Genomic DNA, 17198 nt, shown 5'->3' on the forward strand with positions numbered 1-17198 from the left:
ACAAAAACGAAAAGAAAACATAACAAATACATGGATTTAACAAAACAACACATCAACCAATAAAGAGACATGGCGCAGATTGACTATCTAAGCCGTTAGATAGGGTCAGATCTAACGATCTGAATAGCGCCCCACAACACTTCTGATTTGGAATTTATCTCTCAAATATGGCGGTCCTTTATTCCGCCAAAAAATTGGGGGTAAATTTCAAACGAAAATTATAGAAGTTTCGTTTCATCCTTCATTTAATCTCACTTCTTCTTTCCTAAATTAAAAAAAATCTCACTCTTCTTCTTTTCTTTTTGAAGGGATCTCACTCTTCAGATCTGGGTTCTTCCATCGGTGCCTCCCTCTCCCACCCCCGCAGCATGGCGCGTCGGTCTGGTCAAAGCGGCTTCATTGTCAAGCACAAGAGACCCACCTTGTCCACCAATTGGGATTTTAATTTCCCAGATGCTGTTGCTGCTGCTGCTCCACCACACGTCCCCAGATTCGAAGAGCTTGACACCACCAACATGCTTCTCCTCCAAAGAATCATCTTCTTGGGCTCTCAGGTCTCTCCCTCTCTTGGGTTTTTGTTTGATTAGAGAATCATCTTCTTGGGTGTTTGTTTGATTATGTTATAATTATGAGTTGTTCTTTAATCCCTTCAATTTCATGACTCTCGATCTAATTGTCCCAACGAATCGATGATGATATGAAATCCCACTCACTTTGGTTGATGTACTCTTTGTAGGGACATCCGATGGATGAATCCCTCAGGAAGCAAAGATTGAAGAGGTTCTTTGATCATGTGAATTGACTTTATCAGTCATTTACATTATTGATTTTTTGAATTATTTTTATAGTGCTCGATATTCAGCAGTTGAGGGTCTTTTGGTGTCTTCATTTCGCATGGTCTCTTCTTGGGTTCAATTGGAGCTACACATAACAGAGATGAACTTAACAATTTGAACTTCACTCACATTTTGACCGTGGCTAGTTCATTGGCTCCTACTTATTCAAATGAATATGTGTGTAAGGAACTTGAATGGTAATCACTGCTTGTCATCTTTCAATTTTATATTGCTCTACTCTTTCTACTAGGTTGCTAAACTCCAGTTTGCATGATCTGTCCTTTTGTTTTGTATAGTTGTGATAATTGTTCAGCTTTGTTCGGACTTGATAAGTAATGACGCCCCATGCCTTCAATTAATCAAAATGTACTGCATATCATAAGACCTAAAACAACAATTTGATGAATGTTTCAATTATATTGAAGAAGCTAAAAGATCTGGTAGTGTGTTGGTTCATTGCTTTGTGGGAAAATCTAGGAGGTAATTGTCTCGCCCTTTCTAAGCTATTATTTCTAGATTATCTTAGTTGTATGAAAAGAATACCACTTTTAATGACAAGCACTGTCCTATTCTGTAACAGTGTATCCTTGAAATATGATTATACATGACCTCTACAAATTTTTCCTTTTATGTTTATAATATAATCTTGAGTATCTCTTATTCTTATGAACTCTGAAAACTGATGCTTATTAAATGTAAACCTTTGATATAAATCAGAACAATATGTAGTTTCAATTGCCCAACTTTTATTTAACCTTTGATATTTCTCCTCATCATATGAAAACAAAACATTTTTTTAGTACTTAAAATTTCTGTGTAATTTGACCTAACCTTGATCCCAAGGTCACAAGTTAGTTGGTTTGACCTTACTTTATTTGAACATAAATCAGAGTTGAATTGTACCCAACCCTAATTAACTTATGAGTGAGAAAAGTTTGCATGTTTATTGCTTCATATAACTGGAACTTAAGCACTATTACAATTTGGGACTTTTTGAGATGAAGCTCGACTTATTTATCTCTAACCGTGCAGTGTGACTATTGTTCTTGCTTATCTGATGAAAAGACATGGTATGAGTCTAAATGAAGCTCTTGAACATGTGCGGAGCAGACGACCACGGGCATCTCCCAATGCCAGTTTCCTCACTTCCTCCATGAAATCACATTGCTTCTAATCATAGGCTCATAGCATTCTGATTTATCTCAGAATTGTACAGTGATTAGTGGTTGTTAATTTTACAGAAGACAGTAAGGTGTAGTTGTGGTTAGACATGTTTATGGTGTGTAGTGGTTATAGCTAGTTCTCTTTATTTATAAAATGTTGTGTTCGGCCATTGTAAAACTCACTTAAGTAATAGATTGAAAATTCAATCATTCAAGTTCTTGTTCTTGTTCAGTTTCATTTCATTCCATTCCATATTTTTTCAGATTGATTTTGGGTTCATCAATTTTCTGGGTTTGATCATATGAACTATGAAGACCAAGAGAAGGTCCAGTAGCATTTTGTTTTCATGGTAAAATCATCTAAAGAGACGACGACCTCTTTCAATTGCCTTTGATCCTGCAATAATGTTGGTGATCATCATATATGGAATACTAAGATATAAGTCATATAACTGACATCCCTAAGATGACACCATAAATTACATAATGACAAGTACATCTAAAACTCATGAAGCTTTACACGTTATTATGAGGAACATGATAATGATTCAGATATGCAATATCACTATCAAAGTGTAAGAGATGAACAATGCACCTCTCTCGCTTCACATAGACAAATATGCACCTCTCACTCATATTCTTCAAGGTCATAATTACTGACTAAAAGGTCCATATTTGTATTAAGACATCCCCCGAAGCCATGCTACTGATCATCAGAAGTTCAGAACAATTGGGTAGGATGTAACTCAGACCTATTTCAAAAGCATTGGCTTCAAATTCTTCGATGCACCCTAGTAATTTTGATGCAGTCAATATAATAAGGAACTACAAGTTGGTAAAAATAAAAACCCACAGAAAATAATTGAGTAGCCTACAGGTCATAACATATAGAAAAACATAATTCCATTTAAATTAGGTACCAACTACACAATGCAAAGCTATTATCATTCTCTTGCATGAACTCATGTAGTATTGAACACTACATTCTTGTGAGAAGCAACCAAGCGATATTATCGCATCCATAATTTGCAAAGATCAACTGGCAATGAGCTGCAGAGATGCGGATTACAATCACTAAGGAAATTTAGCTTTCCAACATACCCTGCATTTTTTCAACGTTAGTAGGAGGCAAGAATCTTGGAGACGTGTAGAAAGGTGTCTTTGGATCATTAAATTCAAACTTTGGAGGCTGCACGAAAGAACAATGAATCAGTATGCTAACCATTTTCCTTTATTTTTTAGATACTAATTTGTAGAAAGTTTTTTTGATACAGTCATATACTAGTTAACCGAAAGAAACTTGATCAAAATTATCTGACACTCTCAAATCCTAGTGTTCATTACCAACCTGTTCTGTGATGACCAAGTTGGCATCAAAAAAAGGATTTTACGGTTCCAATATCCTCCCAGTAGTCATTGAATAAAAATGCATGATATGTAAGAGCATCGAGTGTATTAGTGGCTAACAAATAAAGTTGGAAGTAAAACTATTTCCCCAAAATATATAGGAAGACAAAATTCATTAAAGAAAACAAGAGGAATAAAATTTTGTGTGAATTCTCACTTGGACATCGTGGCTCCTCACAGCTGCTGGAATAATCTCAGACCCAAAATCATTGAAAGATGGGTAGCTAAATCTTAATAGGTTTAGCAGGACCTCAGTTCTAAACACATAAACACCCACTGATGCAATATAAGGATTTTTCATAGCATCAAGCTCAGAAAAGCCCTAGTACAGTGGTATAAACTTGTTGCAGCATGAATATGAATCATATGCAAAACGAAAAACAACAAAAATTAGGGAAAGAGTTGATGCATAGTGGATATAGAAGTCCTTAATTGAACTCCAAGTTTTTGAGACACAAAAGCTTGCAAAATAAGCAGTAATTACCATTGTTTCTAGATCGATGCCTTTGCACCTATTACTACTACTTCTACAGATTTATACTTCCCTCTGCTACTGAGAATACCCAAGGATCAATGTGCTGCAAATGCGTCCTTTTCAATAACACTTATATAGGTAAAGATTAAAGCAGATTAAGCTAAAAACAAACAAAAGAGTGTAAGATTCTATATATGATCCCAAAAGGAGCATCATACTTGCTGTGTTGAAAAGTTGAACCAAGTTAGCGAACAACTTAAGCCAAGTTGAAGCTACTTCCCACGGACTAAATTTCTGCATAATTTCAAAGTATCAGAGACAAAATACGAAATATGCACTCTGTCAATTGTGAGCATACAACTTTTTTGCGATGTATAACCGTTTTATTGGAATATATGCACTTTCACTCATGAACTAACGGAAGCAACATTAATTAACAGTTATGAAATTTTGACTAGTGATGCAAACTAAATCAGTAAGTCCCTTAGGGAAGAACACAATTTCTCCACCCAACTAGATAGCGAAACACAAATGAATAAATGTCTATTGCAAAGGAGAACTATAAGGAAAATGTTTTACGATAAAAGCTTTGTTCTTTGCTCTTTGTTTATTTTGGGGAGTCACTATATCAGTCAACCACAGTAGTGTTGTCTGCACAACAATATGCAATTATGCAACTACTGAGTCATTATTCAGTATTTAGTCAACTTATAGTGCATTTCTAAATTATTATTCATTAGTTTTAGAGTTCAGCAGTCGTTGCAAAACTAGGAATTTTCTTACAATTTGTATTCATGCAACCCTAAAATTAAAATTAAATAGTAGGAATAATCCATTTCGACCAAGCACAGTGAAGAATTGAATATTGAACCCAAAAAACTGAAAAGGTGTATATTTGAAAAGCTAACACCGGAACAAACCATAACTAGCTAAGCCATTTTCAACCAGCAGAATATAACTCAAGGTGAAAAGCATTACCTTAAAAAACACGATATGAAGAAAGTGCAACTCTGAGATTACATGCTCCTTCATGCCAGCTTGTTCAAAGCTCCAGCATAAGCACTATGAACATTGAGATTCCCAATGGCATTGGTCAAGGCTCGTCCTTGAAGATACTCCATAGACAAGTAGTAAGTCTGCTTGGGATTCTCGTTCCAGTTCTACATAATCAAAAACAACATTCAAACACTATCCATGAAATGAATTCAAACCTAAAAAACCTGACAGAGAAAATCAAATTTAAGTATGAAACACGGTTTACCTGGATCAGACGGTAACAGACGCTCTCGTAGGCGGCGTAGTAGGATTACTCCGGCTCGAACTTGAACGGCGAGAACTGAGGGCTGAAATTCGCATGGTAGTTGATGTTGGACGCAACCTTCGTCGGCTCCTCCGCCGCCGGAGTCTTCGATGCTTCGCCCCCATTCGGTTTCGCCATAGCTACGCTAAGCAACCCAGTTCTCAAAAATCAAAATATGAAGCAAATGCATTCTGTGTTGAATTTCAACCATACAACTTCCAATATTGGGGATAGGTGGAAAACCCGACTCCATAAAATCTAGAGAATTTCGTAAGAGAAAGATTTCTAAACCCAGCCAATACACATGCTACCGGTATCGATCTGCTTATAAATCGATTGGATCTCAAGTCCTCAACCCAGATCACAATCGCGAAAGTCACCTTCACCGTCCGACAGGCACGCTTCTCCATCCACCGAGTTCAACTCACTGTGTTTGACCCGCCTCCGCCGCGAAAGGTTAAATCTCACCCAACCCAGTTTTCTCTTCTCCTCTTCATCTCCGATTTCAAACCCAACCTCGACGACACCCACACCACGTTTCTCTCTTGCCTTTCTTACCCCATCATAACCTAACGCCGTCAACTGGGGTTTAAAAAACAGTAAAACAACGAATCTACTGCTTTGTCCACGCAGCAATTTCAACGATCACGATTTCCCGTGTATAAACACGGCCCGTGCACCGAATAAGTTTCGTAATTTTTGCCACGCATTTTGCGAGTCTGTCAACTTTTTTAGCATCATTCGATGCCGGATGAAACAACTAGAGGCTGCTAGAGCGAAAAATTACATCCGGAAGGGTTGATACATAACACTTGCATCGTCACATGTATGCATAGATAAATTTGTGCAACCATCTGCCTATACATTATACAGTAATACATGCATGTATTACAGTATTAGGGAAGCTGCAGAAGTTTTATTAATTAGCTAACGACAAGTCTGTCGATATTGGTCAATGATGATTTGATGAGCTAATGGGGTTTCTCCTTGATGAGCTAACCGACAGGTCAGTAGATATCCAATGACTTGATAAGCTAAGCTAATGGGAGTCAGAATTGGGGAATTTAGGGGGGAACTGATATCATTGTCAGCCGACAACACAGAAAATGTCATTTAATTTAATTTTAACAAATAAATGAAAAAGACGATTAACAAGACACAAAAGAAAAGATAAAAAAACAGAATGCGGTGAAGGTGGATCGAACACCTGACCTTCAGATCTTCAGTCTGACGCTCTCCCAACTGAGCTATCCCCGCTATTTGACTAATATGTAGATTGTTTTATATAAGTATAGTAGCAAGAATCAATTCTGCTTATTCAACAAAAGTTAAACACTCATCTTTCTCTCCACTTCCTTACTTGTCCTGGTTCCCTCTATAGATTTAATCTCGCAGAAAAACCACAACTTCGATCTTTACCCAGAATAAGGTAATAGTCAGGTCACCATATCATCAGGTGTCCTTAAGACTTTTACATTCACTGTTCATATTATCTTAATTCATGGTTACTCGTGTTTTTCATCGATCATATTACTCCTACAAAATCTGGGTTGATGTCTTCTTTCAGTTCCTAACCAAAATTATTGACACCCTTTTGCAGGACCCGGTTTCTTGAGCCACCTGGTTGGTGAAAGATTCAAACTTCAAGAGTAAAGATGGCAAACCCAGCACAGATTACTCTTCTGGGCTCCACTTTCTGTGTGATGCTCACCCTCCATTTTTCAATACAGCTTCTTTCTGAACATTTCATGTCCTGGAAGAAGCCAAAAGAGCAGAAGGCTATCTTGGTCATTATACTCATGGCTCCCTTGTATGCCATTGATTCATATGTGGGGTTGATTGATTTCCAGGGGAGCAAAGCTTTCTTTATGTTCTTGGATTCAGTCAAGGAGTGCTATGAGGCTTTTGTAAGATTTGTGGCTATTCGTATTGTGTGTGGAGTTAAGTAAGAGTTGGATTTTGTTTGTTAGTGATGAGTTTCTTTGGTTTGTTATCTGCAGGTGATAGCCAAGTTCTTGGCTTTGCTGTATAGCTACTTGAACATATCTATTAGTAAGAACATTGTGCCTGATGGGATCAAAGGAAGGGAGATTCACCACTCGTTTCCCATGACTCTATTTGTGGTGAGTTCAATTCTCGGACTACGGTTGTTGTGTTGCTTAGTTGAAGAACTGATGTGCTTCCCTGAAATTAATTAATTAGATTCAGATATGCAAGTTATTAGACATATTCAATGTTATTATTAATAAAGGTATATGATTGCTGAACGCGTATTTAAGGGTATCAATTATTCTCCCTGGTGTGCAGTGAGAACTTAAGAAAGATTTCTAGCAATGACAACAACCCTTTAAGTATCCAAGTATGGTACCTTTTTCCGTCTCCAAACAGTAGTGTACATACAGCTAATTCCCATTCCCCATATTAATTGAAACTAGCTCTTGTGTAGTTGTCTAGTCGATTTATTTGCCTTGATATGTTTGGGTTTAAACTGACTCATATCTATCAAATGTAGCCTCGTTCTGTTCGTTTGAACCATCAGACACTGAAGCTTCTCAAATATTGGACATGGCAGTTTGTTGTCATCCGCCCTGTGTGCTCTATCTTGATGATAACACTTCAACTTATTGGAGTATATCCCAGTTGGGTTAGCTGGACATTCACGATAATTTTGAACATTTCAGTGTCACTGGCTCTCTATTCTCTAGTCCTTTTCTACCATGTGTTTGATAAGGAGCTAGCACCACATAAACCTCTTGCTAAGTTCCTGTGCATCAAAGGGATTGTCTTCTTCTGCTTTTGGCAGGTAATTAATAATCATCACTCTCCACCCCTTTATGTAAATTCTCAAACAATAAACTGACAAGTTCATACTTCTGTGTGTACTCTTAGAGATGTCCTTGTGGATAAAGGTTTTTGTAGGTTTTGTAAACTTTATTAGCCTTAGGCATGAAATTACAACTGGATAGTCATGTAGGTATCTGTGTGGCTATTCTTATTCTTTTGGCTGATAAAACTTCTCTCGTTATAATATTGAAGCAGATTTTCTTACTTATCAAGTTATATGAGTGTTACTGTCTGTCATGTCGTACATCTGCAAGATTTGCATATTATCTGTGTCAATATGGTATTCTGGAACCCATGTAAAACTATCTGTATCATCTCCATATTTAGGTTTCTATGAGTCCAGAACATCAGGCGTATGTTTCCTTTCTTGTCCATTCTCCATACTGACTGTTGGGCCTGTTATGCTGGATTGCTGGTTCTAATACTGGTGTTAATGCAAAAACTTTTTCTATAATTTACGAGTGTCCGACCATTTTATCACAAACCATTGTATCTGCATTGATTTTAGACACTGGTCTCTCACAATTCTCTGGCACTTAGGTATAAACATAATAATCTAATGTTTTTTTTTGGTTAATATAATAATCTAATGTTCTCGGTATTGGTTTCAAAGGCCACAGATTCTGTACTTTCTTGAACGTATCTAGTTAGTATAAGTACTTGATTCAGTCAGTACTTAGCAGGACTGCTGATAATTATTTGGTATGAGGATTCTTTAGCAGAATATTTTTTGGGATTTTGACAGAGCAGTTGGTCAATGATTGTGCAGGGAATTGTTCTTGATATTCTTGTAGCATTAAAAATAATCCGATCTCATCATAAGTGGCTAGACGTGGAACATATTGAGGAAGCTCTGCAGAACATGTTGGTGTGTGTGGAAATGGTTTTCTTTTCGGTTGTGCAGAAGCATGCTTATGGTGCAGAACCTTATAGAGATGATGCTATATCAGCTGCAAAAGGGGATAAGAAGACAGAATGATTTAGGAGCTGATCAGTGTGGTTCAGTATCACCATTGTGCACTGAATGTCGTCACTTCAATATCGATTTACAAAATGTCTGCAAATATATTCATCAAATGGACAAGATGCATATCTAGTGCTGAAAATACCTTATCTGCGTGGCTTAGTGTTTTTGTACCTTTGTAAAAATTCTACAGAGCAAGTTCTGTATAGTACTCGGTACTGATTGAATCCTTGTTCATGCTCCAGTTTTTCCTATTGTAAACATATTTCGCAATAAGAAAGTTTTGTTATTTTACGGTATTAAAATTAACTGTGCTTCATCGTGACAAACTATAGAAAAAATTATTGAAAAGAAATTCTTGGGTTTCTGAAAACCTTTTCTTGGTGATGCCAAGCCATAAAAGAGTTCATACAATATGCTGTTAAATTTTGATTTGATATTAGATGTTTTCAAAACTGCATTTTTTACATGGTGAATTTGTCTACTCATCATATTGATTAAATCAGTCTGGTATCAACTATCAAGCTTGGGTTGCATTTCAGCCTTATGACTTTACTCAAGCATTTCATCTTGGAAAAGATCCTACTGCTGGCTATCAGGACTCTGGTCAAGTGTTATTTGCTTGTGCGACAAAAACAATTAAAGATTGAACATCAAATGTAAATTACTTCATCTAATCTGTTCTGTAATACCAAAAAATTACGCTCAATGGTGATTTGAATTTTTACGACCCAAACGATGATAACATTTGTTCTATAAACATTTAAAGAATTACGAGGGACAAATGCATCTCAGCTACATTAGGTATGCATGCCTTTTCAGTAGGCCTTCATCATTTAGCCCGTGGAGTCCTATAAGCCTGATGGGCTTTTATCCGGCCCGCGAGAAACCCGCTTCCGTGGATAGAGCCGGACTTAGTTTAGAGGTGTGAAACCTGACCCGGCCCGTAAAAGTCCACCAAAAAATAACAATATTATACATGTATATAATATATTATACATATATCAATTATATGTCATTTTTTGTAATAATTATAAATAAAATATTATATATGTTAATAATACTAGATTTACAATTTTATATTTCTTTATATTATAACTTTATACTATATTTAAAATAAAATTGTAGCATTATGAAGCAACTATATGAAGTATATGAAGTAAACTTCTCGGGATTAATCGACACCAGCTGATGTTATCGGTACTAATATTTAGGGACCATGTTAAAACTCCATCTAATTCGGACCTCGTCTGGCCGTCATAATTTCCGGTAAATCGAAAACATCACTAATATGCCCTAAGAGAGGACCCATTACCAGGATATGAATGTCGAAAACCGTTTGCATATATGAAATCATCTTTTTTTGTCACCGATCGTGTGCGGTCGCACCGAAGAAACTCATTTAGCAAAGCCTCGGTCAATGAGGTTTTAATTGTTGACCGTTGGTATAGATGGTCAATCTATGCCCAAACCGGATGAAATTTTTACAGAGTCCCTAAATATATATACCGATCACATTTGTTGGTGTTGATCGACCGTATTTAGAACCGGAGTTGTCGATCGTCGAAGTGTCCACATATGTATCATAACCTTTTTATACTAGGTTTTGAAATAAAATTATTGCATTATGAAGTGACTATATGAATGAACCTTCTCAGGATTAATCGACACCAGCCGATATGATTGGTACTTATATTTAGTGACCCTGTAAAAATTTCATCCAATTCGGACCTCATTTGACCGTTGGAATTTTCCGGTAAACTGTAAACACCACTAATATGCCATAAGTAAGGACCCATTACAAATATGCAAACACCGAAAGCGTTTCCATATCTGAAATCACCTAATTTTTATTATCTATCGTGCGCGGTCGCATTGAGAAAACTCATTTGGCAAAGCCCCGGTCAATGAGGTTTCAATATGTCAAAACGCCTCTTTTTTGATTAACCGTAGGTACGAACGGTCAAACTATATCCAAACCGGATCTAAATATATATACCGATCACATCAGCTGGTGTCGATCGACCATATTTCGAACTGGAGTTGTCGATCACCTAAGTGTCCACTAATGTATCATAACTTTATATTAGGTTTATAATAAAACTATCGCATTATGAAGTAACTATATGAAGAAAACTTATCGGGATCAATCGACATCACCCGATGTGATCGGTATATATATTTAGTGAACCAGTAAAAATTTCATCCAATTCAAACTTTGTTTGACTGTAGGAATGTTCGGTAAACCAAAAACACCACTAATATGCCATAAGGGAAGACCTATTACCTAAGAAGCACGGAAGCTTGCCTGCAGTCGCGCTTCGCGCTTCAGAAGCGGAAGCGAATCGAAAGCGCGCCGGAAGCGGTCGGAAGCACGATTCCGAGAAAAAGGTGGTTTGGAAGCGATATGGAAGCGCGAGCTTCCAAATTGGAAGCGTCAAATAGGCTGGAAGGAAGCGATATGGTATCAGAGCTACGGCTCTTGATCCTGTGGACCTCTTCATGTTGTAGATGCTTTGTTTATCTTCTTGCTTCCGCTAATTTAATTTTCAGTAGCTATCGATTTCGTTTTCCCCAATTTCAAAACCCTAGTCTCAATCCAGTCGATTTCATGCCCAATCTTGTGAAATCAAAGTCACACAGCTTTTAATCGGAGAAGCCCAGTGCCTGTTGTTCTCTTTTCCAATCTGATTTTCGCAGTCTCTCTGATTTTCTGGCAATGCGATGAAAAACCAAGATTGCAACTGCTGGGTGATGCCTGCATGATGATTGCAGCGTAAGATCCTAAGTTGTTTCTTATTTATGGAATAATTTTTATTTTTGGATGATTTGCATCTCCTTGGCTATCTAAATATATTTATAAGCATATGAAGTATGAGTTTTTTGTATGTAACGAATTGAAATGAATGCCAACTTTTCCAGTAAATACGAGGAGATTCATGTTCCAGAGGTGGAAGAGTTTTGTTACATTACAGACAATACATACTTCAAGGACGAGGTAGGTAATCTCTCTTTTTATTGTTGTTGTAGTTCTTGATGCTCTTTCTGTTGGTTGATTCTATATTTTGCCAGTCCCTGAGCTATATGATGGATGCAGATTTTGCAAATGGAATTTGATGTGTTGGATCACTTGAAGTTTGAAATGGCAGCTCCAACAGCTATGTGCTTTTTGAGGTCATGTCTAGCTTTGTTAACTATCAGTCAAACATGAAGTTTATTTCTGTTAGTATGGATGTTGATTTATGGTTTGTGACAATTCTGCAGGCGGTTTTGTTCAGTTGCTGAAAGAACAAGCTGTGAGGTATACATTTCTGACCTGGTTGCCTATTCTTGTTTAGTTTTGTACATTAATATTTGGGTCCTTACATGTTTGGGTCAAATTGACTTTGAATTTCTTTGTGACGGTCAATCTGTCATTTATGAAAGCAGATACTATTACTAAGATGCGAACACCGAAAGCTGTTTGTATATCTGAAAATCATCTAATTTTTGTTACATATCGTGCGTGGTCGCACTGAAAAAACTCATTTGGCAAAACCCCGGTCAATGGGATTTCAATATGTCAAAACGCCTATTTTTTGGTTGACCGTAGGTACGGACGGTCAAACCATGTCTAAAACGGACAAAATTTTTACGGGGTTCCTGAATATATATACCAATCACATCTGCTTTCATAAATGACAGATTGTCTACTAATGTATCATAACTTTTATATTAGGTTTAGAATAAAACTATCGCATTATGAAGTGACTATATGAAGGAAACTTCTCAAGATCAATTGACACCATCCGTTGTGATCGGTTTATATATTTAGTGACCCTGTAAAAATTGCATCCAATTCGGACTTCGTTTGACTGTCGGAATTTTTAGTAAACCAAAAACACCACTAATATGCCCTAATGGAATACCTATTACCAAGATGCGAACACTGAAAACCGAGAAAATCATCTAATTTTTGTCACCGATCGTGCGCGGTCACACCGAGACCTCGGTTAATGAGGCTTTTAATATGTCAAAACGCCTCTTTTTTTGTTGATCGTAGGTACGGACGGTCAAACCATGTCCAAAACGGACGAAATTTTTACAGGGTCCCTAAATATATATATCGATCACATCTATTGGTGTCGATCGACAATATTTCGAAACTATAATTTATTTATGACTTTTTTAGAATGTTTTTTAATAATTTTATTATTATTTCAAACCGTTAAATAAGAATATTATGTATTTTTTCTAATACAAGTCCACAAGTCACGTCCTGTAAAATCTCATAAGACCCATTTTAGATGAACTAATTTAGATTTTCATATTTATAAAATTACCCGATCCATCACTTATTTAAATTTTCCCCGCCACTCATGGCCGGACCAACCCCGCCTTTCTGAGGGCTATTCAATTTTTCGATGTTAAACTAGCTAGTGCAGTACTTGCCAGGGCCACAAAATGTAACCAATGTCTGGTGACAAATAGTGAACAGTGAAAAATCTTTGTATGCAGAAAGTAGGGGTCACTTATTTAATCCAAGCCATCATGAAATCCACTTACAACATCTCAAAACCAGAGTTGTAGATATTGGGTCTCCTCTGTTTCTTCAACTCCCATTGTTTCAATGTCAGCTATCATTCAAGTCTCCATCAACTCAGCTTTCAGGTTGAGCGGTTTACAAAATGACAAACCCATCAAGTACTGCTATCTCCCAAGAACAAAGACTGCTGCTTTGAAGCTCAACAGGTTCAAGTTGAGGGCTTTTAGGGGGAGTGGGTCTATCAGTGGAGTTGGGTTCTTGGTGAAAGATGAGGGGTGGAATTGGAAGAAGAAAAGAGAGGTTGTTGTGAGGTTTAATCAGGGGTTTGGGTTTAATGGTGGAGGTGGTGGTGGTGGGAAGGATGATGGAACCACTGCTAGGGTGTTGGGTAATATAGCTGTGGCTGTTGGGTTGACTTATCTTTCATTTACTGGGCAGCTGGGTTGGCTTTTGGATGCTATTGTTTCCATTTGGGTACTTTCTTTATTTCCATTTGGCTTTTGAATATACCCTTTTGCATTCTGCTATTGTCTTGGTGATGAAATTGGTGCTTTTTTGACATGCAGCTCTTAGCATTTCTTGTGCCAATTGTTGGTTTGGGTGCTTTTATGTGGTGGGCAGGACGGGATATGGTTCAAGACAGTGTAAGAATGCATCAATTTTGTGGTTTTCGTTCACTTTTTGAAGGTCATTATAGTTGATGCATTTGGTATTTGTTCTTGCTTTGACAACTGAATATTGTTGCTCCGATTGTTTAATTTTCATGTTGATTTAGTGCCCTCCACAAGTTTGATCACTACATAGACCCCCAATAAAGTAAACAGGTATTTAAAAGCCTCCTCAAGTAAAACAAACCCTTTAGAATTCGTTCTGCAAGCTTTTAATACTGTCACAGATAATTACATATTACTTTTGCACGCATCTGGAGTTGGTTTGTTTTATCCATAAACCAACCTTATGATGCATGTAATTGTAATTGAGCAACTATATCAGAGAGATAAGTGGCAAATATCTGGTGTACAGTGTACCATTATCAGTTCATTCTCGATTGTGAGACATATGGGAAGACGTAGAATATTAGAACAAGGTTGAGTAGTTGGTTTACTCAGTACTGTAAAACTTGTTGAACTCTTCATCCAAAATTTGTTGTAGCATCGATGGTGATTTTGAATCTAAAACAATTATATTCATAGTTCTGGTGTCTTTCTGCTGTTGACGATTGATTTTTTTGTCTGATGTACTTGCAGTGCCCGAACTGTGGAAAAGATTTTCAGACTTTCAAGTAAGACCTAATGGAATCTGTTGTAATATCACGCTAACTCATGGAAGTCTAACTGTCTACCTTTACTTTTTGCCACAATCTTATTTATACTGATTCACCTAACGTGAAATGCTCTAATGTTCATGCAGATCTCTTTTAAATGATGATATGCATCAGTGCCCCTACTGTAGTCAGCCTTTCTCAGGTACATCTATGTTTTTTGGTTTCTTGCACTTTTGTGTTTTGAGCGCTGCTTGTGCTGTTCTTAACCTTCTCTGACTGCCGGTAGGAATTATAGTCAGAATTTTTTGTATACTTTAGTGAACCAAACTTTTTTTTTCCATTTAAAATTTGTTTCTTGTAATTTGATTTCTAGATATCCTTGATGCGTCTTTCTCCTATAGGTAGAATGAAAACTTTTTTCTTGCAAGCAGTGCAACTGTGCAACTAGTAACATATCATCTTTGTACAATCCCATACTTCGTGTTATTAAATATTAGCTCTAAGCTCAGTAAACTAGTGCAGTAGTGCTTATGCTTTCATTTATCTAACTCGTTTACCTCAGTGCTGTATGTCCATGTACTATCACTAGGAGCTGCTCTTGCTTTCTTGGCATGCTTTTAAGAATTAATCTTCTGAACTATGAATAAGTAAGTTACAGTATCCGCAAGGATATTACTGCTGGCATCGCCTCATGTGTTAAGACATTGTTTTAATTTCAGTGGTGGACAACAAGTTTGTAAAAGACCCAGCAAATTTCTCTAATCGATCTACAACATTTGGCCAGGCATTTAATGACTACACACGTTCAAAAACAGGTTTTCATTTTCTTTTTGATATCTTTCATCTGTTGCTTCATAGCATTACCAACCTGCATTTGGATCTGATGATATTAATGTCTGCATGTTTCCATTGTGTTGTTCCTTTAATCCTTTCTATACTTCCTGTAATTCTTATAATTACTTGTTACCGTTCAACATATGCTTTTATAATATGTCATATCAGCATCGTGCTTCGTCTAACTACAAAGCAGCTTTAAACCTTCAAGATAGATGAAATCAAATGTGTACTGGCTCTGTATATGCAAGCTGGATGATTATATGTTCTGAGCTTGACACTGGGTTACAGGGAAAAAGGATTCTTCCACGGCAGTTGTTGATATTGAAGCAGAAGTAATGGATGCAGACTGATTGACTGAGATTGCCTGGAATAAGAACTGTTGATGAAATTGGTGGAAAACTAGTGATGCTTAAAAGATAATCAAGTATTACCCGTAGTCGTAGAGAATGAAAATCATCATATTGAATGGAGAGAATTACCTCTTTGGACAATTGGGAGTTAGGATTGTAATCACAACTTGTCTACTATGGTAATTGTGATCCTAAATTGGGATGCAATATGTCGAAGTAGAATACTAATCACACAGAACCTTTCGGTAGTGAACTGGCCAGAGGGATATTACAACCTAGCAAACTTGCATCACAAGTGTACATAATATTTCAAAAGTCGTAGCTTGTATATTCTTTCTTGATTTAAATATTTTACATCTGTTTATATATACTATATATTCTCAACAGTGATGAGAAGAAGGCAGAGTAATTTAGTTAAATGCCATTTAGGTATTTTCATGACGCTCGAGTCAGTACATGTGACTGCTGGTACAGCCGTACAGGTAAATTCTTCTTCCAAATATCAAATTGGATAGCTATTTGTGTACCAGAACTTGTCATGTAATTTAGACTGGTCATAAATTTAGTTTCGTTGCATAATGAGTATGAGACCATGACAATCAAAAAGATATGTTGAGATACCTCATACCGATTAAGTAAATTTGAGAAGTACGTGACCTTTCTACTGGCCTCATGAATAAAATCTTCATTTCTGTGGACATTGTATGCAAAATTTACTTTTGTGAAATATCATGAGTACATGACAGTACTTAATCGTGTTAATTACAGCGAACGTTCAGCCTTTCAATCGATAGGAAAAAAAGAAGTCTTTTTTGGCAAGGTTGAGGGAAGTGTTAGCATTATTTGATTTGGTTTTCTGTTGAGGAAAGGAAAAAGATATTTGAATGCGTTGAATGTTTGATTTGCATGCTCAAATTTTATCCATAGAACAATAAAATTAAAAAATATTTGTTAGAGATTGGAGGAAATTAATACGTAAATGATTAACAAAAAAAATTGACCTTTACGGCTCTACCAGAGAAATTTTTTAGTGCTACCGTAGCACCACGTAGTAATGCCTAGTGGTCTATTATTTCAATCACAATTTGATATGCAAGATTTAATTAAAAAAATTATATTTAAGTTATTTTTTCAAAGATTATTTTAGTTTTCTTTCTAAAATCCTACACTTTATACTCTAATACTCTAAACCCTACACCCTAAACCATAAACCCTAAGCTCTAAACTCTAAAC

At 36.6% G+C, this 17198-nt stretch overlaps 4 protein-coding genes and 1 non-coding gene across 5 annotated transcripts in view; 3 read left to right on the forward strand and 2 right to left on the reverse strand.

Annotated features, from left to right (window-relative positions):
- The window catches only part of LOC126786402 (uncharacterized), a 403094-nt gene that overhangs the window by 281978 nt on the left and 103918 nt on the right, over positions 1-17198 (reverse strand). The gene's annotated exons all lie outside the window — the stretch shown is intronic.
- On the forward strand, positions 369-2010 carry LOC126787086 (dual specificity protein phosphatase 1-like). The gene is made up of 5 exons (XM_050513020.1): positions 369-571; positions 737-765; positions 871-1017; positions 1220-1316; positions 1869-2010. Exons 1-5 carry the CDS (start codon positions 369-371, stop codon positions 2008-2010), a joined length of 618 nt encoding a protein of 205 aa, XP_050368977.1.
- TRNAF-GAA (transfer RNA phenylalanine (anticodon GAA)) lies at positions 6366-6438 on the reverse strand. The gene has a single exon. It is a non-coding gene; the product is annotated as a tRNA-Phe (tRNA).
- Positions 6496-9280, forward strand: LOC126786393 (uncharacterized). The gene is made up of 5 exons (XM_050512212.1): positions 6496-6610; positions 6782-7088; positions 7182-7304; positions 7694-7984; positions 8795-9280. Exons 2-5 carry the CDS (start codon positions 6837-6839, stop codon positions 9002-9004), a joined length of 876 nt encoding a protein of 291 aa, XP_050368169.1. The 5' UTR covers positions 6496-6610; positions 6782-6836; the 3' UTR covers positions 9005-9280.
- Positions 13502-16316, forward strand: LOC126786396 (uncharacterized). The gene is made up of 6 exons (XM_050512216.1): positions 13502-13988; positions 14081-14158; positions 14762-14796; positions 14925-14980; positions 15498-15593; positions 15904-16316. The coding sequence occupies exons 1-6, from the start codon at positions 13599-13601 to the stop codon at positions 15963-15965; spliced, it is 717 nt and encodes a 238-aa protein (XP_050368173.1). The 5' UTR covers positions 13502-13598; the 3' UTR covers positions 15966-16316.

The sequence above is a fragment of the Argentina anserina genome, chromosome 3 (assembly GCF_933775445.1).
Source record: "Argentina anserina chromosome 3, drPotAnse1.1, whole genome shotgun sequence".
NCBI lineage: Eukaryota > Viridiplantae > Streptophyta > Magnoliopsida > Rosales > Rosaceae > Argentina > Argentina anserina.